This window comes from Corylus avellana, chromosome 3, assembly GCF_965113065.1.
Source record: "Corylus avellana chromosome 3, dhCorAvel1.hap1.2, whole genome shotgun sequence".
NCBI classification, from domain to species: domain Eukaryota; kingdom Viridiplantae; phylum Streptophyta; class Magnoliopsida; order Fagales; family Betulaceae; genus Corylus; species Corylus avellana.
This window is the reverse complement of record NC_142492.1, coordinates 6,191,731-6,217,483: the sequence shown is the minus strand read 5'-3', so window position 1 is coordinate 6,217,483 and position 25,753 is coordinate 6,191,731. Positions and strand designations below refer to the sequence as shown.

The 25,753-nt window shown below is 34.9% G+C and overlaps 2 protein-coding genes across 2 annotated transcripts; one reads left to right on the top strand and one right to left on the bottom strand.

Annotated features, from left to right (window-relative positions):
• Nucleotides 1-705: 705 nt before the first annotated feature.
• On the top strand, nt 706-14,548 carry APC6 (anaphase promoting complex 6). Its single transcript, XM_059588962.2, has 16 exons — nt 706-1,057; nt 1,136-1,270; nt 1,797-1,870; nt 2,071-2,110; nt 2,433-2,478; nt 2,747-2,826; nt 2,975-3,156; nt 3,244-3,369; nt 3,625-3,699; nt 5,234-5,359; nt 7,333-7,402; nt 9,260-9,342; nt 10,159-10,272; nt 11,681-11,780; nt 13,859-13,894; nt 14,257-14,548. Exons 1-16 carry the CDS (start codon nt 812-814, stop codon nt 14,377-14,379), a joined length of 1,656 nt encoding a protein of 551 aa, XP_059444945.1. The 5' UTR covers nt 706-811; the 3' UTR covers nt 14,380-14,548.
• Nucleotides 14,549-17,501: 2,953 nt separating this feature from the next.
• LOC132175575 (pathogen-related protein) lies at nt 17,502-18,777 on the bottom strand. The gene is made up of 4 exons (XM_059587553.2): nt 18,504-18,777; nt 18,278-18,410; nt 17,897-18,195; nt 17,502-17,811 (listed from the first exon to the last, which is right to left on the bottom strand). Exons 1-4 carry the CDS (start codon nt 18,654-18,656, stop codon nt 17,653-17,655), a joined length of 744 nt encoding a protein of 247 aa, XP_059443536.1. The 5' UTR covers nt 18,657-18,777; the 3' UTR covers nt 17,502-17,652.
• Nucleotides 18,778-25,753: the final 6,976 nt, after the last annotated feature.

Sequence of the window (25,753 nt, the reverse complement as noted above, 5' to 3'; positions counted from 1 at the left end):
TTATTTGTTAATGTTTTTGTTTTTAGAGGAGAAAATGAAAAAGATAAAATAATAAAATAACAAACATAACTGAATCATGAGAAGCATTTGCCGCAACTCTTTTGGATTTTCCTTGAATTGCTATTAGAAGATTATAAAAACAAATGGAATAAAGAATTCTCCTAGAAGATTACAAAAACAAAATATTATGATAAAACAAGCCCCGGTAAAAAAAAAAAAAAAACTAATAGTTGATTTTTTCCGTGACGTTATCTTAATTATATCACTATTATATAGTAATATATTAAATAGTATTGCTTTTGTTGAATTTCTTTTTATCATACAATTTAATAACATGGCAGTAAAAATTAATTATTGCTTTATATATAAGATCTGATACAATGACTAATCTTCATTACGATTTTATCAAGTTGTATGACAATTGTATATAACAGTCTATTAGAGTACATTTGACATTGCGATTTCCCAGACTAAAAGTGTGAGTTTAAACCAAATCGCAAAAAAATGTATCGTTTGGAAATGTGTTTTTTTTTTTTAAAATTACAACTTGAAAATGTAGAAAAATTTTCGTTTTCAATTCATAGGCAAGTGCAGAAAGTTGAAATGAGAGAATAAAAAAAAAATGCCTTGAAGACTTTAAAACAAACCCAAACGCCCATTCACAAATCTGAACCTCCCGCTCATTTCACACTCCCCCTCTTTCTACAAAACCCCTAAATCAATCTTCTCTCCCCCTTCTCTCTGCACAGCACAATCCTCCACTACTTACCGAAACCTCTCTCTCACTCACTCACTCACTCGCACTCGAAACATGATAGAGGAGGAGATTGAGAAGCTCCGCGGGGTGGTGAGGGACTGCGTGAGCAAGCATCTCTACTCGTCGGCCATCTTCTTCGCCGACAAAGTCGCCGCCTTCACCAACGATCCGGCCGACATCTACATGCAGGCCCAGGCCCTCTTCCTCGGCCGCCACTTCCGCCGCGCCTTCCACCTCCTCAACGCCTCCCAGATCGTCCTCCGCGACCTCCGCTTCCGCTACCTCGCCGCCAAATGCCTCGTACGATCCTGTTTGCTTTTAACTATCGCATGTGCTGTTTGGTTCCCGTTTTGGCTTAAATGTGTTTGTGGTGGTTAGGAGGAGCTCAAGGATTGGGACCAATGCCTAGTGATGCTCGGAGAAGCGAAAGTGGATGAACACGGTAACGTGTACGACACAAAGGACTGCAATGCCATGTACCTCGATAAGGAAGGGGAAGATCGTGAAATCAATGTAAACGCTTTATTTTTTTTTTTTTTTGGCGGTGTTATGTCTTATCTTTGGCTGCACTGTAGGTTGTTCACTAAGTAGATTTATGTCATTGTGAAATTTCTGTACTTTAGACACTAATGTGCTTGTTCAAGAAGCAACTACACTGTGAAATGCAGCTCTTTGTTTTCTTTGATCTTCAAAACTGTTTTGAAATGCTTATGGTTAGTTTGGGAGTAATGGAGAATATGTAGGGTGCGATTTGAGCCGACTTGGAGACAAAAAAATGGCATTATGTAGAAATCTCAGAGTATTTTGGATTAAAGGCTTTTTTGTTGTTGGTATTATTGAGTTGAAACTAGTGCATAATTTTGGTCAGAAATTGTTAATTGAAAAAGTAAAAAAGAAAACAAAAGAATTATGTGAGATAAGTGTAGATAGATATCTGATATTGTCTAACGGCTCTTTCTCCCACTCCCCTCTAAACTTAGCAGTATTATTTTTCTGTTGATTTTTGAGCATATAAGGTGGTTTTCCATTCTTCTGACAGATATCTTCAGCAATATGCTTTCTAAGAGGTAAGGCATACGAAGCATCGGACAACCGTGCCCAGGCTCGACAGTGGTTAGTTTCTCCTGATATTTTGCTCAACCATGAGATAGTTGTAAGCTTTTTTTCTTATAAAAATAAAATGACAATTTATTGGTTTTTGCTTCTAGTAGCTTTAGAATTGTTATTTTAGTACCCTTACAGGATGAATGATTATGCATGATTTTGGTTGAAAAGAAAGCTCCTTTAATTTACTCCATTTGTGATCTTTTAAGGTACATAGCTGCTGTCAAAGCTGATCCTTTATGTTATGAGGTACATATTAATCTTGTTACTCTTTCCTTTTCTAATTGATCTATGAGATTATTTATCAAGTGAAAATAGCTTCTCCGTTGACTGAGGGTATGGCTGCAGATGGTGTAGACTTCCTTTAAATGTTTGGAAGTTCCAAATTAGCAACTCGATAACCTGTTTTTACCTAATTAGAGATTTTAACAGCTCCATATCTTTTTGTCATTTGTTTTTTTTTTTGAAGATATTAATTTTTAAAGACTTCTTCTAGTCGCTTTTACGTTAGCTGTTTAAATAAATTTGATGGTATTTTTTTGTAAATTTCTCATGGTTGTACCTATCTCAGGCTTTTGAGCGTCTTGTTGAAAATCACATGCTGACGTGTGTGGAAGGTAAGAGGTCTTCAAACAATCTTTTTCTTTGTGTTAAATATGCCAGGCTGTTGAAGATAAACCAGATTTTCCATTTTCTACTTCATCTTTATCTAATTAGTTTTTGATATAACTGGTGAAATTTATTATAGTGTCACTTGTTATGGCATGGCATGTGATTCATCCACCACAGTATCCATTTAGTTGCATCTGCATTCTTTCAAACAGCTATCTAATTTGGTTGAGATGATCCATTTCTTTAACTTTTCTAGTTGCTGTTGAATTTCAGAAACAAGTTTACTCTCATCATTGCATTTCGGCCCAGAGGATGGATGGCTCCTGTCATTCTATTCATGTTTAATAAAGAAGGTAAACAGAGATGCAAGTGTAGTACTTACTTGCCGTAATGTAAAACATTAACTAGTGCACTTTTTGATTTCTTATAATTACATTGATTGAGGACTTTCTTTTGCTGTTTACTTGTGTGTAATCATCAGTTCTATTTTGTGTTACCCAGTATGACAAAGAAAGTGTTGTAGAAGCCAAATTCAGAGAACTTGAAAATGAAAGTTGTATTAGTGACTCTTCTGATTCATCCATCAAACGTACACTAAAAACCAACACAGATCTTTTGGCATGCAAAGCTGAATACTACCATCAATGTGGGGAGTATCAAAAATGTTTTGAACTAACTTCTGCGTAAGTTGGCAACTGGTTTGGATATACAACTACAATGTATTCCTAAGATCTCTTTATTTGACCTGAGCTTTAGCATTTGTGTTACAGACTGCTTGAAAAAGACCCTTTTCATCTGAAAAGTACCTTGGTGCATTTAGCAGCTGCTATGGAGCTTGGGCAATCAAATGAGCTCTATGTTATGGCATGCAATTTAGTTAAGGACTATCCTCAAAAGTAAGAGCGGATTTCATTATTATATTATTTTAGTTGTCTTGGTATGTTTAGATATTATTCTTTTGGTTTGAAATTCCATATGCTTTTGTTATAATGAAGAGCTGAAGAATAGATTTTGCTATATATCCTCCCCCCACCCCACCACCACCACAAAAAAAGTCTAAAATCTTGTGGAAAATGGGTTTCAGGTTTTCCTTGCAATTGGATTTTTTAATGCCTTAAGTTGATTACTTATCAAAACTTTTCACTTTTTAGGGCTTTATCATGGTTTGCTGTTGGTTGCTACTACTATTGTATCAAGAAGTATGATCAATCACGCCGTTATTTCAGGTAAACGCCAAATGTTATTAATAGAGGCACAATTAAAATTGTCCTACTTTTGAGCTGCCTTATATCAGCTAAATTTCCAAAGTATAACCATTCTTAGTTTGTATGCTTAGTTGTGTGGTATTCTTAGTTTATTTCATTATAGTTTGTATATCTTTATGCTCTCCACTTGAGCAAATAGGCTGTGACCATTCTTCAGTTCCGACATTAGTGGTCTTTTAAGAATATTCACGTTTGTTATTTTTCTCCAAATGTATATGGATTTATTTTCTTTGTAATGTGCTTGACTGCTTGGGCATGTCCAATGCATTTGGTGGATATATTTTATAGTTCAGATTCTTTAGATTGCCCCAAGTTGGCGTTTGGTCCTGCCTGAACATGATCTGTTGCCTGGCCTTGTATTAGAGTTATGGCCTTACAGGCAGTCATCTATGCAAATGTGAGACATTTGAAATTATTTTTTTATAAGTAAACACAATTTATTAAAAAGCACAAAAGGTGCAACCCAAGTACATAAGAAATATATAGGAGAAACACCTAGCTAGTAGAAGAAAAAAATCATGAAAAACATAAGAGATAGAAATATTTAAGTCAACGATAGCTGTCTAGTGATAAAGAGTCTTGAAGAAAAAATCCTTAAGACTGGCTGTTCACGGTCTTCGAAGCTATGTCTCAGGTTTACCTGATAGGGATAGGTACACTTAGTGGCCCTACCTTGGAGGGGTTCTCGGGCATCCAAAAAAAAAAAAAAAAAAAGACACCACATAAGGCAAGACGAAACCATATTCCCATATACTATCATTTCGACTTCTACAAAAAAAGATCTACCACTCAATGAGGCATGACCCACGGCAACCCTACATGGCTGAAGATGATATTCTACAGGGCATTAGACATCTCACAATGTAGTAAAAGGTGGTCTACTGACTCCCACTCTTACACTAATAGCATCAATCAACCATGATGACATGCTACTTTTTTCTAAGATTATATATGGTTAAATCTTCCCTAAGGCAGTCAACCAAGCAAAGAAAACCACTCTAAGAAGAGCCATATTTTGCCAAATACTTATCCAAAGGAAATGAGTGTTATCGTGGGGAATAAGGACATTGTAGTATGATTTTAAATTAAACAGCCCTCATTTGAAATTAATAAGTGTTTTGGGGATTCCTAGGCATCTTTGTTTTTTTCTTCCCTTTCAATAATTGCAATATTAGATCTTGATTATTTGGTGTTTCTATTGTATATTTCTTGTGTATTTGGGTTGTGCCCTTTCACGTTTTCCTAATAAATTGTTTAATACTTGTAAAAAGAAAGAAAGAAGGGTCAAGTGCTTTGTTTCCTGATCTACTTGTTGCAAATAGAATGTGTAACATTTTTATTGCTCGTTTGGTTTCCGATAATACAATTCTACGCCAATAATGTATTTCTAAGTCATTATTTAAACCTGTCTTATCTGGCATGTCTGTTAATTTTATAAGTTTATGTGATTGCATAATCAAAACTCATTTCTTATTGGCTTTGTTCTACTCCACAGCAAGGCTGCGACTCTAGATGGCACATTTCCACCTGCTTGGATAGGCTATGGAAATGCACATGCTGCTAAAGAGGAGGGTGATCAAGCAATGTCGGCATATCGCACTGCTGCTCGTTTATTTCCAGGGTATTTTATTGTTCGATTGCTCTTATTCTAAGTGAAACATAATTGAAGTCTTTTTCTTCCACTTGGCTGTATAATGAAGAAAATATATTTGTATTAGAAATTCTAGTTGACCTTGCTTAATTTTGTGTTTAGTATGCTTATAAACTTTTTTTTTTAAGGAAAAAATGCAAAATCAACCCCTGTAGTTTAGCTGGTTTACAATTAGCTCCCTGTGGTATCAAAATGAACTTAGAGGTCTTTGAGGTATGCCAAAAAAATAATTTACTACCTACAATCAAATTCCGTCCATTAACTTAACAAATTCCGTTAGTTTGACATTAACTTAAGTATGCCATATGCCATAATTTTATTGGCTCAGGCATGTCACACTATTGGAATCTGTTAATTCAGGGAATGAAATTTGACTGTAGAGAGTGAATTGTTTTTTTTGGCTTACCTTATAAACCTTTGAGTTCATTTTGGTACTACAGGGAGCTAATTGTAAATCAGCGAAACCACATGGATTGATTTTGCATTTTTCCCTCTTTTTTTTAAACTCAATTGGTTATTTTGTTTAGTTAATTTGACTATAATTATTAAAAACTTTGTTCTGAACATCTCTCTTATTCTTGGTTAATTGAAGAAGTTACCGTGCATGTGCATAGGTAGCATTAACATGCCACTTGCAGAATTTGTCATCCAGTCATTTTTGGGTTGAATGTTATGATATTAAAAGAAGTTTGATGTGTCTTTTATCTGCAAGCTCAGCAACCAAAAGAGTGAATGATTAATTTTACTTTCTTAATGTAAAATTCATTGGCCCACAACTTCTTTATTGATAACTATGATGTGTCTTGAGTTAAATTAAGGTATTAGCCTGATAAATTGTAGTTTACCACAGCAGAACAAACTAGGTTTTGATTTTTGAAGTAGCAATTATGAAATTATGGTAAGTTGTTTCCATTAATTATACTAAGTTATGAACCCCCCTCCCCCCCCTGTTTCTCCTCTCTCTCTCCCTCTCTCTTATATTTGAATGGAAAATGATGAGGAATATCATTAAGAAAAATTGTCAATATCTAACTATCTAATGGATGCAGCCAAAAGCTGGCTGTTGATTTTTTTTTTTTTTTTTTTTTGAACAAATTTAAATATCTCAGTAAAGCAACGGATCTGAAAGTATTTGTCAACCAAAAGCTTGACATAAACTGACAGAAAAGAGAATTGCACTCCAAAGTATCCCAGTAAATGGCCCTTCTTTACTCCTTTACAAGAAGTATTTGAAAACAGAAGTTATTTGCAGTCTCCCTAACCATAAGACTCATAGAATTGTATTACACTGGAATTCAGATTCCTAATTCTAAGTGCCTAGAGAATATCACAAAATTGATAATCATTTAGTGCATAAATACTGACAGAATATCTAGGACTCTTGCTTATATAAACATTTTGTTTTGACCTACTTGATCATTTTGATAAACTACTTTTGGACTGCCTCGTCTGGCTGCACACTCTTAGCAGAATATATTAGGCCGGTATCATTAGTGATTGAATCAGGAATTTAGGTTCTGAGAGTCCAAAGCATTAAAATGAACCATTCAGAAATTTCAATCAGAAAATCTCAGATGGAATTTCTTTAATTTTTTTGCCATTAGTCTGTAATTCTTTAATTATATGAACTTTTCCATATATAAATGTAAACTGTAGCTTCATATTATCCTCTATTAGAAAGACGGCTTACATTTTCATCTTTAGATTTCCAAAATGCTTTCCAATGGAATTGGACTTTAAATCTCCTATAATTTTTGTTCCTATGGACCATTCTCTGTAGCTCAACAATCCTGGCATTTTGATCTCTGGTTAAAGTTGTTTTCTGTCTTAGACAAAACTGTGTAACAGAATGTCATGGTTGCAGATAAGCGTCTAAAAATGAACTTACGTAGTAGTCTGCATCTTTTATTTGTAGGTTAACTCTTGATATTCACTTCTTCCAGGTGCCATTTAGCATCTTTGTACATTGGGATGGAGTATCTGCGAACCCACAGCTACAAGCTTGCTGCGCAGGTTACTTACCTTTATGTAAATATTGGCAAATTGACATTTGTGATTTTGATTCTTGCAAGAAATGTGAAGTCTTCCCATGTTGTAGCACCCGAAGACTATTTTATGAACTTGTCTCGCGGATATCACTGTTAACTTCAATCCAGCTAATTATACTTCTTTTCCAAAATGATTTTGGTAAACTTCTTTACAAAGTTCTAATATAGAGTCGAACGTGTCACACGGTATTGAGTTGCATCCTCATTTCCATATCCATAGTAAGATCTGTAGAGTTATATAAAATCTATCCTAATAAAAGTGTGATGTTAACTATATTGTGCTTAGATTTCAAGCTAAAACTGATTCATATGTTTGTGATTTTTTGTTTCTTGATTTTGATAGAAAAGCAGGCATGGCTAATAAAGGTTATTGGGCGTTGATACAAAACTTGGTGTGAACTATGACTTGAGATTTTTCTTTTTTTTATCAGACTTAAAGTTTTCTATTATACATGTTCCAATTCTTGTATTAAAAACTTGGTGTGAACTATGACTTGAGATTTTTCTTTTTTTTATCACACTTCAAGTTTCTATTATACATGTTCCAATTCTTGTATTAAAAACTTCATATTCTAGAAAAAGAAAGATATCAAAACCCATTTGGAAAGAAGACAAATATTTCACACCATTGACTTGGTCTTTAGTATGCAAAAGGTTAATAAGGCCATTGCCAAAGAAGCTAGATAGTTATGTATAATATATTATTTATTTCTTTTCAAACATATAACTCAACTCAACTAAGCGTTAATAGATAATACTAACTAGGTTTGATTGGTTCTGTTGATCCTTTCACATAGCCCGGTCCTATCAAGGGTCATGTCCTCAGTTACCGATCTAGAATTCAAGTCTTTCTTAAAATTTCTACCCAAATCATTTTTTGGCCTGCATTTTGGCCATTTTGCTCCACCATCACTTTTTTGGACTGCTGCATTTATAGGCCTGTGTTGCACATGCTGAAACCATCATAAACGATTCTCATTCATTGTATCTTCAATTAGTGACATCCCCATCTTATATTATGTTTCCTAGTTTGTCAGAAATCCATCTTAACATCTCTATCTCTGAAAAAATCATTATATGGTAAGTGTCTCTTTATCTAATATAGAAAATTTATAAATATTGAAAAACCCCCTTTGACTGGTTTGCAACCTGAGATAAAACTCCAAGCTGATTTGAATGAAAACATAGACAATTTTAGAAAACTGAAATTTGCAAGAAACGTGCAAACGTTTTAAAAGAATTTTTTCTTGATTGAAGAATTCTAGATTTCTAATATCCAACAAGGATATGAGTCAACAGATCCCATAAACAACTAATTTCTATAATAGAATTTAGACAATCTTGATCATTGGGATTTCCAATTGCCAAAATACCCCAATATCATATTCCTAACAACTGGAATATCCTGAATAAACCTTGTCTGAGTACATTTCTGATTAACATCCACAGCGCCATTCTCCCTTGTATTGGAGAACACTTTCAGTCTCATAATCCTGAAGGATAACGTTCTTTCGGATCTATTGCATGCATAGGATTAGAAGTGTGCAAATTTGATGTGTTTTCCCCTTTACTTGGAAGTGACAAGATTTATATCCTTCTTGATTAAATCAATCTGGAATACTGAAACCTATAATCTGGTTATATAGCAAAGACATCTGTGGATTGTTCAGGAACATAAATTAGCCATATTAGTTCCTTGGAACTAGTATTTTGATCGTCTCACTTTATTGCTTTTCTTGTTTTTTTAAGCAGCTTTGGTGGCTTCTCTATCACATCTCTTCACGTTTATTCTTTTTTTATTGATAGACCTATTTCTCTTCAGTTTCTTGCCCAGGCCAAGGCGATATGCCCCTCAGATCCTCTTGTATATAACGAACTTGGTGTTGTCGCTTATAATATGAAAGAGTAAGGATGTTTTCCCCTCATGAATATGTCCTCTATTTCATTGCATAATATTCTTGCGAAGTGTATATTTTCATTAAAGTTTATATTCCTCATGTTTAATAGACTAGATGGTAAGTTTGAAAATTTTGGAAGGTGGACTGGTAACTAAACTTAGTCACCTGATTGAAACAATTTGTATTTATGAAATTTCAACTCTTCATTAAATTTAGACAAAGATTGCATCAATAAAATGTTAACTTCAGGGTTCTGTTAATTATTTTTTGAGTTTGTCAAAATTTGTAACCTTTAGAAGACATGATGCATAATCTTGCCATTTAAGTTTTAGCTTTGGTGACATTTGTTTACCTGAGAAGTGGATTGTAGAATCTCGTCAAATTCTGCTGAAATTAGTAAATACTGTTTTTAAATGGTTATTTCGCATTTATAAGTAAGGTTCTTTAACTTTGTTAGCGTTTGAACTAACTAGATCTTCTGTTTTACATACATAAGCTGCACTTTTGATGCCAGACAACTTAAAATCTTAAATTAAGAAGAAAATTCTGAACCTAATTATGGTCTTGATCTTGATTTGTAAATTCACCACCAGATATGCAGTGAGTATCAATTATGAGACATGTAAGTTTAATGTTTTTTAGTGGATTTCACTGCTATATATTTTGATTGTATACTTCTTTAGCCCTCTAGTGGCCCAAAACAAATTTTTATGAAGGGCCAATGTTGTGAGAATGGATCATATATGCCCCTCTTGACCTGTACATCTTGTAATTCATACATTTTTGGCTGATTTTGACCACCATAGTTTTGTATTTTAATCAGGTATAATAAAGCTGTGTGGTGGTTCGAGAAGACTTTGGCTCACATTCCATCCCCTTTAAGTGAATTATGGGAGCCGACCGTGGTTAATCTTGCCCATGCATACCGAAAATTAAAGTATGTCATTGAAATGAATTTTTAGGGCTTTTTTACTTCCTGGAGTTTTCTTTTGTAGAGGAGCCTTTTCCTATTGGATTGAAATGTAGAATTGCTTTTGCTTTTTGAGCAACGAGTGGCTTTGTAATTGTATCTAGAACTGTGAGTTAACTACTCCCTCAGTCCCAATATTCATGTTTATTTCCTCTTTTGGGACATCCCAAAATATATGTTCATTTTCTATAAATGGAAGTTCGTGCTTCTTCATTTTCTTGTATTGTACTCACCTTTTTCTGAAAAAAACTAGACAAGATTCTTATTAACGGTTGTGTCACTCTAATATAAAGTAAAGGATATTTTAGGAATATCGTTATATTTTTTCCTTTTCATTAGTAATCATGTCATTTCATATCAAAAACATTTATTTTGTGACCAAAGGAGTATTTTTTTTCTTCACATTGTGCATATTGCTGATGTAACTTTTTTTGATAGGTAAAAAGAAAAAAAAAAATAAAAAAAAAAATAGGATAGCGTTTTGAATAATGTCAGCAAAATATTACCTTGAACTTATGGAAGAAAATATGCTTCAAATATTCATGATCCCTAGTTAAATTATATATTAATATTAGAAAAGGATTATCTCTTTTTAAATTTCCATGTAAAAAAATTTAATATTTTGTGCTGTTTAGTGTTTATGCTAGCTCATATTGTTCATTTTGAATGGGGCACATGAGATGAAGGTGCTCGATGTGTTGTTGGTTTTGCACATAAGAAAGTGATCATTGTGGTGGGAGGTGCTAATGTGGCTTTTGTAAGTTGTTATTTTGCTTGGTGAGTTAGAGGGGTGTCTGTTGTGAGAGTTGCTGATGCAGTGGTTGCAAAGCCGGCAATGTCAATTTGAGGCAGGGTCTTAGATGGTGTTAGTGCTGTTATGGTGTTTCGTTACCAAGGTGGCAGTTGGGTCAGGTGATTAGCAGTAGTGTCAGTGCACAGCAGCTGGATTGTCTTGGGCAAGATTGTCTTTTTAATCTTCTTTTTTTTTTTTTTTTTTTCTTCCCTGGTTGGTAGGTCGATATGGGAGTCTAGGTTTAGGCCGGAAAATGTCTGACTGCTAAAGTGTCAAGCAATCCGACTGGTCTGTAAAATGGTTTTGTGGTGTAAATAATTTGGAGATCACTAGAAGATTTTTACTTGCAGAGGATTTTTAACTAGTTGAGGTGTTTTCCTTGGAAATCATGGTAGTTTCTCTTGTGGCAATAGCTTTTGTGTTTTTGTTACATTGATTTATGTAGGTGAATTTCACATCCTCTATGCTGCATCCTTGTCCTCCTACTGATCTTAGTTCACATCCTCTCTGTGTTGTGATTTATAGAAATAGTGACCAATAAGATTTTGCAAGTACTAATCATAGATACCTACCATGTGGCAGGATGTACCATGAAGCAATTTCACATTATGAGAAAGCACTCACATTAACAACAAGAAGTGCGAGCACTTATTCAGGTCTTGCATACACTTATCACTTGCAGGTATCAAACATTTTCCTATGCTCTCTCTCTCTCTCTCTTTCTATATATATATATATATATATATATATATATATATATATATATATATATATTTTTGGTTTCTTCATTATCATCATAACTCTAGTGAGACCAAATACCCAACTTCTTGCCTTTTTAGAATTTCTTTGAATGCTTACTTCTAGGCTCTAGAAATAAGTGCTTAGTAGATCAATCAGTTGTTATGGAGCCTGCGATTGCGCACAATTTAGGGGAGCAACTGCTTCTTCTTAAACTGCTATGATTATTGTGATGGTGAGCATGCCCACTTGCTTGTGCACATGTTATATGTTTTTGAGGTCCTACATTGAGTTGAAATGATTTTGAGCATGCAGGGAAAACAACTTTGAATGACTTTTTTGAGCTTCGAGTACTCTTATGTCGGATTACATTATATGGTTGATCATAATATTCAAAATATGGTACTTGATAGGAAAGCAAAATCAATATCAATTAGAAGAACCAACACTTACAGGGTGTAACCAACTTAAGGTTCTCACCCTGTCCCCGACGTTGTTCTCCGACAATACACCCTGGGCGAAAGGGGCCACCATTCTCTTTCTTTCTTCAATCGTTACAATCAAGACAAGTCAATATCAATTAATAATTCAAAGACATCCTAGATGGGCCTTTACCGAAGGAAAAATGTTGATCCCTTCACTTACTCTCTTGGTGCAAACTTGTTTCATATTTTGAACTAGGATTTCCATTCTTTTAAGTCTTGCATGGCTGTGTTAAATAATGGTTAAGTGATTAAAATTTATTATTTCTCATCAACTTAGCCTACTTGAAAAAAAAAAAAATGTTAATTTTATTATGGTATCAAAGTAGATTTTCTTGAGTTTAAATCTTGACTTCACACTATAAGGTTAAAATTTTTGTGTTGGGCCCCACTTATTGAGGGAGAGTCTAGGCCCAACACGTAAATGATAGTATTATAATAATGGTTAAGTGATTAAATTCACAATTTTTTAAAATTTTTGAGATAAATAGTAATTTATTATGTTGCTTGTGTTACCCATAAGGTGAAACCCATATTCCTATATTCCGAGCCTTGCTTATGTGGTAAAATTATCCTCGGCCTAGATATGAGCATGTTGAGCTTTTCAATGCATTTTTCGGAAGAATACAAATGAAAAAATGTGATTCAATTATTTCAAAAACTCTCTCTTCTTTGATATAAGTAATATCAACTAGTTGGAGATTTAGAAATTCTTAGTTGTGGCTTTTTTGTTTTTTTTGTTTTTTGTTTTTGTTTTTGGGGTGGGGGGGGGGGTAGTTTTTGAATGTCATCATTGATGAATTCAAATTTGTTGACAATCAATTCTTCTTGTTGTACGTGGGAGAAGTATATAAAACAGTTGTGATGGAAATGGTTTTCTTTGTGTATTGAATACTCTAAACCTTACATTTTAGTTTTCCATGATAGAATTTCTATCAACATAGGCTAGTCCTTGCCAAGGAGCTAATTTGTTATAAAGTCAGTTAAACTGTGATTTTGGGAGTGGGATCTTTCAAAAGAAAATAATGCTGATCGATTGAATCCTGTGATGCATCGTGTTGAACAAGCTGATTTTCAAAAGAAAGGTTTGCAGACGGAATGTTCCCTATTTCTTTAAACTTGCGTATGCTGTAAAGGTTCTTACAACTTAATAATTATGCGGTACCTGCAGAAACTTAAATTTTTTAAATAATTTTTCTTGTAAAAGACAAATAAATTCTCTGGTACTCTTTTAGCCTTATCTTTATCTACTGTTGATTTTTTTTTTTTTCCCTTCCTCAAGATGTCATTTATGTATTTTTCCTTTTGCTAGCTATTGTCTTTTGTGTTCGAAATGGGCTATGAAAATCTTGACAATAATTTACATTCCAGGCATTCATGGGAGAGGTTTATAACTTTGCATTTAATATGAAATGATTAAATTCACATTTTCTTGCGTGGAAATATTTCAAGTATATGTTTGCCTTCTCAACCCTGAAAATTATAATGACAATTCTCATGTTGATGTTTCCGTTTCTCTCCCTTTTTGACATATGTGCAGGACAACTTTACTGCAGCAATCGCATACTATCACAAGGTGCGTAATGAATGATTTAGTTTAGTCCACTTGGGCATCCCTTGAAAATTTTTAGCATTGTTTTGATTTACGTTGTGTTTAAAGAATTGGATGTTTGTCATTGATAGAGAAATTAGAAGTTATTTGATATAATTAGTTGATGGTCCAGTTATTTATGATGGCTACAAGGATGATCATGGTTATCTACCTTAAACTTTTCTGTAAAAATGTTTTAGAATGTTCACTAAAATGGTGAGTTACTTGATATCACAATAACCTTTTCATGAAAGGAAGATTGAATAAGAAATTCTTCTTATTAACTTTTTGTTTGGTTTGCTTCACTGGTTTGAATTTGTTCTCACTGTTCTTGCTACCAAATCCAGGCTTTGTGGCTGAAACCCGATGATCAGTTCTGCACTGAAATGTTAAGTTTAGCTCTTGTAGACGAATGCCGCCGTGGTGTAGACCCCAAAATTGAATTTCAACAAAGTGAGGTTTTTCTTTGATGCCCAATATTATTCTTTCTACTTTTGGTGGAATGAATGTGTAATTAATGCCATAATGCACAATTTTTTTTTTTTTTTTTTTTTTTTTTTTAAATGTGATATATTTGTATCAAAGATATGACGATTTCCTTGTATACTTCGGGTGTATTTAGGGGAGCCTTACGCTTTTAATAAGACTGGTTATTACTTATATATATATATATATATATATATATATATATATATATATGAGAAAAATATAAAAAAGCCCTCCAAACTACCAAACAGTTGCATTTTAGCCTATTCGTTAGTCATTACTGTTAAATAGTATGGAAAATTCAAAACTACGTTGTTTTGGTAAGGTTAAGTTACTAAAATGCCTTTTTGTGAAAAAAAAAAAAAAAGGATAAATGCAAAATTGGTCCTTGTGGTTGACCTAATTTACAAATTACTCCATGTGGTTTAAAAATAATTTATAAGTTCCTAGGGTAGGTCAAAATAACATTTTACTCTCTAAATTCATTTTTCATTAAATAACTTAACGGAAATTATTACATTTATCATATCACACCTAATAAAAATAAAACATGTGTTCTTTTTTATTTATACTTTTTTTTTAAAAAAAGACAAATAAGCTATTTCCCGTCATTTTGAGGTTCCAATACACTTCTCGTCAAATTAAATAAATATAATCCCTCTATATCCCCTTGCTGTCGTCGTCTTTATTTTTTCCAATGATTATTGTTGTTGTATTCATGCTGTTGTCTTTATCTTTTCCACCGATTCTTGTGTCCATTTCTAGGTGAGTTGTTGGGTTTCGTAGTACGACTAAAATCTAGGTGAAAGTAAAAAAGCTCCAAAGCAAGGTGGTTTATCATCGTAACGTTTTTGGCAATTTCAGTCGTACTATGAAACCTAACAGCTCACCTGGAGATGGACGTAAGAATTGGTGGGAAGATAAAGACGACAACATGAAGACGAAGATGAATATGATAGCAAGAATCGCTGGGGAAGATGAAGACGATGGCAAGAATCGTTAGGGAAGATAAAGACGACGGTGGCACAAGAGATATAGAGGGATTAGGTTTATTTAATTTGATGTGGAGTGTGTCTTAGAGCCTCAAAATGACGTGGAAAAGCTTATTTGTCATTTTTTAAAAGCATAAATAAAAAAAGATATATGTCTTATTTTTATTGGGTGTGATGTGACAATATAACAGTTTCGGTTAAGCCATTTAATGGAAAGTGAGTTCAGGAAGTAAAATGTTATTTTAGCCTACCCTAAGGACTTATAAATTATTTTTTAAACCACATGGAGTGATTTATAAATTAGGCCAACCACAAGGATCAATTTTGCATTTATCCCCAAAAAAAATTTAAAACAAACAATCAAAAATGTGCCATTTTGCTTGAAATTAGGGTTTCCTTACCCTTACCAAAACGGCGCTGTTTTGGTAAGGGTAAGAATTAAAACAAAATTCTCCCAACCCCACAAATACGTCCAGACCTCCTTCTCCCTCACGACACCTTCCAATTTTTTTAGGGTTCTCTTACCCAACCCAGATGATGAAGGTCTTCCTATAGCATTCCATCCCCATGCACTTGCCATCTCCATTGCCATGCGGTAAAGAAGAGCTGCCAAGTAGCCAAAAACAAAGGATCCTATTGGGATATTTGCAACCACAACATTGTGATTTATGGAGAAATTTTTTGACGCAAACAACTCGGTGGTTGTGGAAACGGCTATGGAAGTAATTGCCCCGCTACACACTCCTATGACGGCAGTATTGATGTTGAGGGAAAAGTTGGTTTTGTTGACAAGCTTGTCACCTGCTGTTGGAGCCATTAATGCCACAATTGAAGCTGGTCTTGAAATCACGTGCTTGGTTCTGTACAATTCAAACCAAACTCTTCTGGGCGTATGCATGGGTTGGGGGAATTTTCTTTTAGGGAGAGGCTTACATACGGTCCTTTTAAACTACCGCAATCTGCGGTAGTTTAAAAGGACCGCTGACTCATTCGGAGCAGCCTAATTTTGACCAAAAATGCATCACACACAGATATCTGCTACTGCTAGGCAGCTGCAAATTCAAACTAATGGGTCATACTCACACATGGAGTTGATTGAAAATTTGAATTTTGAAAATGAAAAGAGAGTAGGAAGGAAAGAGTAGGACATGGGGTGTTTGTTTGAAGTCATAAATGAAATGAGGACGAAGGCTCTGTCTGGCGCTGCAAACAAAACGAAATTTCCAATGCACCATCATCATTCATAATGGCAAGACATGCCAAAATCAACCAAAACAGTGTGGCCCATCTCCCATTGCGCTCTTCACTGCGCACCTTATTGGCTTATTGCACGACTGGTCAACATTGCAGACTTCTGGGCAGAGGCGAGGACTCCATTTTTGGGTAGAGTCGTTGCACTGCAGTTTTGGGTTTAAATTTCCTTTAGAAGATCTCAGCGGTCTTTTTAAACTACCGCAGATTGCGGTAGTTTAAAAGGACCGTATGTAAGCCTCTCCCTTTGTTTTAATTCTTACCCTTAACAAGACGGCCTGTTTTGGGAAGGGTAAGAAAACCCTAATTTCAAGTAAAATGGTGCCGTTTTGATTGCTTGTTTAAATTTTTATTTATTTATTTATTTTCACAAAAGAGCATTTTAGTAACTTAACTTTACAAAATACGACGTAGTTTTAAAATTTTTCATCCTATTTGACGGTAATGACTAACGGAGTGACCAAAATGTAACTGTTTGATAATTTGAGGGCTACTTTATTACTTTTTGAATATTATGAGGCTAAAATGAAAGCAACTAATAGTTTGGAGAGCTTTTTTATTTTTTTCCACATATATATATATATAGATCAAAGATAAGGCAGCATGTATTCTGACCGAAATCTTGGGTTTTTTTAATCAATTGAGGCCCGTAATATTTCATTGTTGAAGAAAGCTTCTTTGCAGCTAGCCTTTGGCATATGATTTGACTAATTGACTGCATAGTTTGTTTCCATTAATCAATTTAATCTGACAGTAACTCTGGTTCTTACAGAATATTATTTAGCCTCTGTTTGGATCATGGAAAGCATGAACGCAAGTTTTTAACCCCTTTCGTTTTTCCCCTTTGGTAAATAGAAGAATAATGATATTATCACTACATTCATATAGATATGGAGAGTTGCATATAAGGGTACAAAAGATAAGCTTGCCGAGTACAAAACCCTGAAAAGAAGAGAATTGTGGAGATTATGGAGTATTTAGTTGGGTAAAAGGAATAATATCCTCTTAAACTATTTATTTGAAGAGTGGGCAGCCATGAGTAGCGCCTGAACTTTTATTAGCTTCGTGGTCGATGTGCGACTCAGAGATGGGTGGTCCCTTTAGAAGGCCTCCAAATAGCTCCGCCGGATCGTAGTAGACCTCCACCTCTTCTACCCTTAGAGATTCGTCAACCTACCAAGGGATGCATATAGTCAAGATCGCATGATTTTTGTTTGAGACTTGCATGAATTTCAATATATATATATATATATATTACCTTGAGAGTAGCCAATCCATAAAATTGAACAATCTCTCCGGTGGGAGCATGTCCTTTAAAGGGTCCCTCAGAGAAACCCCAGTGCCTGAACTTGAAAACAATTTCAGGAGGTCCAGTGTAAACAGCAAGCACTTCCCATGCAAACCCACGAGGAAAAACCGATCGGAAAGCTTCATGAGACGATTCAAAGCTCTCTTCTTCTGCTTTGTAGTACTGGAACTCCTTTGGCAGAGAGTTCTTCAATAGGGCATTGTAGCTCCCAAGCTTAAGAGTTTCTTCCCCTGTTAATCCCTCTCTTCCTGTCGCACAATTCAAATTAATGAAATATTGGAGGGAGGCTAATTTTGATTTAAAAACTGATGGGTATTGTTTATTAATTACCATTAACGAAGAGCTTGAACTTGTCAGGGTTTATGGTCTTGAAGTCCTTCAAGCGGGTCTTGTGTGAGAGCTCCATCTCCCATGACTTCACAGCATTTTGTACTATTTCTTCCAGTGACCCTTTTGGCCATTCCTGCAAATAAATTGCATGCGAGCAACAATCAATATTAGAGGGAAATCAGAAAGGAGAAGGAATATTGAAGGCCATCCATCCATCCACGTATACCTTAGTCCTGCCTTCTTCAAATAGCTTGTTGACGTCATCATATGCAGGAGGTCCTCCATGCCTCCACTCAGTGCTCTTCTCTCCTTCATCATATAAGAAAGACCTGTACTTATCTCCCACTATTTTAGCTGCTGCAGCTTCTTCGGTGGCCATCTCAATTAAGTAAGTAATTAGATTTCTCTTAATTTGTAACCAGAGAGGATCATGTTGAAGAGGTTTTATAGAAGAAAGGTGGCTTGTTAGTTATCAATCCTTGTCCCTACCTTGAATTAATAATCACTACGTACCAACGTCGTACAAATTGATTTTTAGGAATTTTTTTATAAATTAGTCTCTATAAATGATAATTGTTCTTAATATGTTTTTTTAATAACATGTATTTTTCACTTTTTTTAAAAAAATAAGTTAAAAGACACGTCATTTTTAGAGACTAATTTGTAAGAGTTTCCTACCTTCTCGGGACACTATTGTGCTCTTGACCCTTCAATAATTGAAAGTTCCAAGTCAAACGTTACAAAACTAAAACAGCAAACATAATGTACGGACTTCAATCCTTCAATTATGTTGGCCTTCATTAACAGATAGATGGGAGAGAAAGAAAAACTATTGTGCTCTTGACCCTTCACTAATTGAAAGTTCCAAGTCGAACGTTACAAAATTTGTAATTGGGGGGCGGGGGGAGAAAGAAAATATGTTAGTGCTCACCACACTGATGGGGATGTTGCAAGACTAGACTAAGGTGGGGGACATGGACAAGAAATCTTGAAATCTTATACCATTTATTAATTAGTGAGATGTTGCGTAAGAAACGTAAGATGCGTGGCAGAGGAGAGTTGAAATCCTGCAATATACTAACGAAACAAAAGTCATGAACAGAAACATCAATAATTATTATTATTATTATTATTATTATTTTTTTTTTATTCAAAGAGGGAGTAGGGAAAAATCAATTACAATTTGAAATGAAGGGATCTAGCTTTTTCTCTACCGCATAGATGCTGTTAACCAAAATAACACCGTTTACTTCCAAAATAAAGATCAAACGACCGGACGATCACGGCCTTGTGCCCAGTGAATCGCCCCTGCAGGAGGACCACTACCTTGTTCGCCTATCTCCTGCCTTCTTTCCAGCCGCTTCGTTCGAGGAGGCTGCTCTTACCTCTTCTGGCTATGCCACTCACGTCCATTAACGTTAGCAGTTTGGTTTACTAAAGCCAAAATGGTATATAGACCTAATTTTACCAAAGTCAAAACGGTGTTGTTTAGTTTTCACTACCGAAGCCATATACGAAATGAAGATAATTTCTTTTAGGGTAAAGTTCACATACCCCCTCAAACTACTACTTAATTGGCAATGTCTTCATCAAACTTTCAATTGTGACAATGTCCTTCTTAAACTACCAAAACATTATCAATGTCCAAGGCTAGCAAAAAGATAAAAATACCCCTATATATTTCTCAATAAGACAAAAATGCTCCTATAAATTTTTTTTGTTTTTTTTTAAAACGAAAAATTTTAAATTAAAAAGAACAATTTTTTTTAAAAAAAAAAATTATTTTTTAAACGAAAATTTTTAATTTTTAATTTTTTAAACGAAAATTTTTTAAATGATTTTTTTTTTTAAATGGAAATTTTTATTAATTTTTTTTTAAAAAAAAATTTATTTTAGAAAACGAAAATTTTTATTTTCTTAAACGAAAATTGTTAATTTTTTAAAAACGAAAATTTTTATTTAAAAAAGTTATAAAACACAACAAAAATTTTCAATTTTTGTAACCAAAAAAAAAAGTTTTAAATTTTTTTCTTATAAAAATGATTTTTTTTTTTTAACTAAGGGTAGTTTTGTCATTGGGGGAACATTGACAATTTTTTGTAGTTTTAAGGGACATTGTCACAATTGAAAGTTTGGGGAGGACATTGTCAATTGGGTGGTAGTTTGAGGGAGGCATGTAAACTTTCTCCTTTATTTTATGATAAGGATTTATAGTTGATATATTTAGCATGTATATGATGTCACATTATTTAAACATTTTACAAGATATGCCGACATTAACATCACGCATACGGTTACTTTTGATGCCCAACTACATTAATTCAAGAGGTTTCATAGATGAATGCATTCAATTCGTTAACTGATGGGCATCAATTAATCAATTCAATTCATTAAATTCAATGAATGCATTTGAATTTGGATACAAATTTCCTCCAAACTAGTTTGAAGAAAATTTCCTTCAACCTACTTTAATAGTAATAAGTGTCATTCACTATTTTTTTTGTTTTTAAAAAACTAATGTTTGAGTTCCTAAATTAGTGGAACTAGCACATATCCCGTGCATAGCGCGGAATTCTTCATTATAATTTAATTTCAAAACTTAAGCACATCTCATCTTACTTTTCATTATAAGTTAAAATAGGTGTATGAAAATACATACTAAAGGTTATACACCAGTAAATTAATGAACATGTTTTTTTTTTTTTTTTTTTTTGAAATGTACCAAACATCTACTTAATGAAAAGTATAAAAGAAAAAAAAAAAAAAAATTAGCAAGAAGGACACTTGAATTCTGATGATCAAAATATTAATAGAAAATTAGTACGGAACTTTGATATTGTTGATGTGAAACTTATTATATTGTAATACAAATAAAATCCATAAAATTCTAATCATTTCAGAAAAAAGTACAGAGTAAAATAAACAAAATATTCTCTCTTCTTTTTTAATACAAAATAAAACACACATTTCACTCAATATTTAATGCAATCAAATAAATTTATCTCAACACTTCCAAAAAATGCTAGAAAATTCAAGTAAATCACAAAACAGAAAAAAAAAAAAAAAAAAAAAAAAAAAAAAAAAAAAATCTAATAAAATATTCAAATGAATTAAAACACATAAAATCTTATTGGCGTAATACCTATTATATTTCAATACAATGAAACTTTTTAGAGAAACAAACATAAAAATAATTAATTTACAGTCGTGAAAAATTTATACATAGATACACAAAGATAAATCCAAAAATGATATGATAAGCGTTCTAGAAAAATGAAGAAGCATTTTGGAAGGAAAATTTTTTTTGGTTACCTCTACAAAAATGAAGAAGAAGTATCTATGTATCTATTTATACATAGATACCCTAGCATATAACTCAAGCTATGCGCAGGGTTTTAATTATATTTGATTTTAAAACTTAAACCCATCTTCATTTTTTTTTTTATATTAATTACAGGCTAAAATAGTCATGTTAAAAAATCAATCATCACTCTTTCAATAAAAAGACATGCTAAAAAACTTTAGACTATAATTTTGTCCCTTCCTAGTTTTCTCTCTTGAGACGATTAGCGGTGAGGGTTCTACCTCCTACTGGTGACAGTTGTGGAGGGTGTGGCAGATCGGCGGCGTGAGGAGGGCAAGCATTAGGTAGCTTAGTGAAGGAAAGTAGGGGAAAAGATGGCGGAAAGTATTGAAAACCTGTGTGGCAAACTTACGTTACTGGAAGGAGAAAAGAAGGGAATTACTATAACGGAGGGGGAGGTTGAGGAGGCAAGGGCTCAGGGGTGCTTGATAAGGAGAATATGGACAGAGAAGACGGTGAATAAGGAGGCATTCAAGACCGTGCTATCTAGAGTTTGGAGAACAATTCGAGGAGTAACCTTCAAGGAGCTGAACGACAATGTGTGGCTATTTGAGTTTGAAGATGAGTTCGATATGAGGAGGGTCTTAGATGGTCGGCCATGGTCTTTTGATCGACAGATTCTGATGCTTAATGAATTTGATGGCAGTATACCACCCACACAAATGCAGTTCACGCACTCTCCTTTTTGGGTACAAGTGCATGAAATGCCATTACTTTTTATGACCAAGGGGATCGGTGAGAAAATTGGGACGTCTTTGGGGGCAGTTAGTGAAGGTTGATGTTGCGGGAGACGGTGTGGGCTGGGGACGGTGCCTACGGATTCGAGTGGTCTTAGATCTAACTAAACCTCTTGATAGGGGGAGGGCTCTCAATTTGGCAGGGAAATCCTACTGAGTTATTTTCAAATACGAGAAATTGCCATCGATGTGCTTCGACTGTGGTAGAATCATTCATGGTGAAAAAAGATGCCCAATACTAAGGAGTACTAGATGGAGCTCACCAGGAGACAAAAAGCAATGGGGAGTTTGGCTTCGGGTGGATGACAGACGAAAGAGAACCGACAGTTGTTACGATGCTTCTACCGACGAAGAGGGGTGGCAGCGCAGCCAGGGAGGGGAGAGGGACGAAGGTGACAGCTACCCAGGGAAACAATAGATGAATATGGGAACTACAGGGGCTCACGGTAACCCTAGATCAGGGACCAATAGGAGTTAAGGGATAGGATCTGAAGACTCTGGCTCTTGCCATGTTGGTTTCAAAGGAAGGATGGAGGAAAAGGAAAAGGAGGGCGAGGGAGATTTGGTCGAGCAAATTATGGGTGCAGACGTAGCAGATATAAATGGAAAGATAGGAGGAGGGGTTAAATGGGGAAAGAAGGATCTTAAGGTTGACTCATCATCTGGTGACACGATGAATGAAGGGGGATTTACGCTGGATGAGGGAATAGGGCCTAAGGAAGGGATCAACGTGGAAGTGGGGACCCAAAGCCTACCCATGGAAGTCATCAATAGCCCAAACAAAGAATCAGCCCATCAATGCATGGCAGGCCCAGTGGGTAGCAATCTAAGGGTATGGAAGAGGAGAGCTCGTGCTGGGAAAAATATTGACCAGCTTTCGGCCAAGGAAGGTGGGAGTATAATAAATGGAAAAAGGAAGGGTACTCACCACGATACTAGTGACAGTGCTGGGAGGAAAGGGAAGCGAAGTAAATGGGATACAGTGGAGGAAACCTAAGAAGATAATGACGTGGCCGTGGCTGTGACACAGCCCCCCCCAAGACCAATGAGTCTCCTAAGCTGGAACTGCCGAGGGATTGGGTACCCTCGGGCAGTTCGGGACCTTTGTCAATTGACAAAGGAGAAGAAGCCCACCATTTTGTTTCTTATATAAACAAAATGTCGGAAAAATAAAATGGAATTAATAAGAGTGAAGCTTGGATTTGAAGGGATGTTTGTGGTGGAACCCAAAGCAAGGAGTGGAGGGCTTGGCCTCTTTTGGAAGGAAAAAGACATGTTGGAAATTCAAAACTATTCAAGAATGCACATTAATGTTGTGGTTAAAATTGGGGAGGGGAGAAGCGGATGGAAGCTGACTGGTTTCTATGGCCAACCGGATTGGACCAAACGACATGAGTCATGGTCACTGTTGAGGCATCTCAAACAATTTTCCCCGCTTCCATGGTTATGTATTGGGGATTATAATGAAATTACGAACCAAAGTGAGAAAGTGGGAGCCAATCTTCGGAAGGAGACGCAAATGGGTCAGTTTAGGGACGCACTTGAGGACTGCAATCTTGGTGACTTGGGATACATTGGGTCGAAGTACACGTGGAACAATCATAGAGAAAATGATGGGTTCATTAAAGAACGGCTGGATAGGGCCACAGCCAATACTGGATGGTGCAATCTTTTCAAAAAATTTAAGCTGAGGGTGTTGGCTGCACGCACCTCAGACCATAAGCCACCCCGTTGGTGCCCAAGGGGGTGGCCGAAGCCACCCCAGTACCCACTGGGGGTGGGTTTCGGCCACCCCCTTAGGCACCAATGGGGTGGCTCGGCCACCCCGTTGGAGCCAAGGGAGTGGCCAAAACCACCCTTAACGACCGTTGGGGGTGGCTTCGGCCACCCCCTAAGCTCCTAGGCCCAGTACCCACTAGGGGTGGCCAAGCCACCCCCATGGCCAAAGGGGGTGGCCGAGCCACCCCCAAATGGCCAAGAGCCACCCCCACAATTTTTTTTCTTTTTTTTTCGTTTTTTTTTTTAGAAAATACTTTTTTTAAAAAAATTAAAAAAAAAAAAAAAATTAAGTAGGTGCTACGTGTCAATGTATGATTAGTCAACGTGGAATTCCGTTAAGTCAACTGAAGGAGGACTAATTTGGTCTATTATCAAAACCACAGGGACCTCCTGTGATAAAAATGAAACCTCAAGGGGGAAAATATAAAGTCATGAAACCCCAGGGACTAATTTAGTATTTAACCCTTAAAATAATGAGTTAAAAAATCAGTTTAGTCTTTAAAAAAAAATTGGTCTTTCAATCAAAAGTTAATGCAATCAAATAAATCATCTATCTTATTTCAATACAAATAAAACCTATATAATTCCGAATATTTTAAAAAAAATAAGCAAAATAATATTGCTTTCAAAAGTAAAGAAAAAAAAAAACTTAAAAATATGCTTGAAAATCCGAGTAAATTACACAAAAAAAAAAAAATTCCATAAACATTCAAATGAATTAAAACATAAGACATTTAATTTTAGTTTAATTTATATAAATTAGAATATGTTAAAACATTGTTGGTCTGGAAAAAAAAAGGTTAAGAAGAATAATTACCTCCAATTTGAATTTTTAGGCCAATAGATTATGTTTTTGTTAATGTTGGAGAGTGGAGAAAGAGAAAGATAAAGATGGAGAGAAGAAAGATGAGAGATATTAATGTTGGAGAGTGGAGGGAGAGAGATGTTTTTTTTTTTTTGAAATTGAGAGAGAGAGAGAGAGAAAGATGTTGAATGAGAGTGAAAGACTTGGAGAGAAAAAAAAGAGAGAGACGTGGAAAGAGAGGAAAAAGAGAGAGAGAGAGAGAGAGAGATAAACTGGTTCAAGAGAGAGAGAGATGTGGAATAAGAGTGAATGACTTGGAGAGAAAAGAAAAAAAAAAAAAAGAAAAAAGAGAGAGAGAGACGTTGAGAGAGAGGAAAAAAAGAGAGATAGAGAGAGAACAAAAATATGAACCGTTCAATTTTTAACTGTTTGCTTTTTAAAATAATGAGTTAAAAAATCGGTTTAGTCTTTAAAAAAAATTGGTTCACGCCACATGTCGTGATTTGAATGCACTTCAAAAGAAGGCTTCCGCTATTATATATGATATATGATATGATTTAATTTGTATTATTTGTTTCCTTATTTGCTTTGGACATTGATAATACTTAATTTATTATATAATTTATATATGGAAAACTCTTGAAATATAATTAAATGTCATTAATTAAGCTAATTTAATGACTGGTTTTTTAAGTAAGAACCGGTTCACTCTTAAAAAACCAGTTTATGGAAGAATTTACCATGGAAGAAATCAGCTGTGCTCTATTCCAAATGGCGCCATCAAAAGCCCC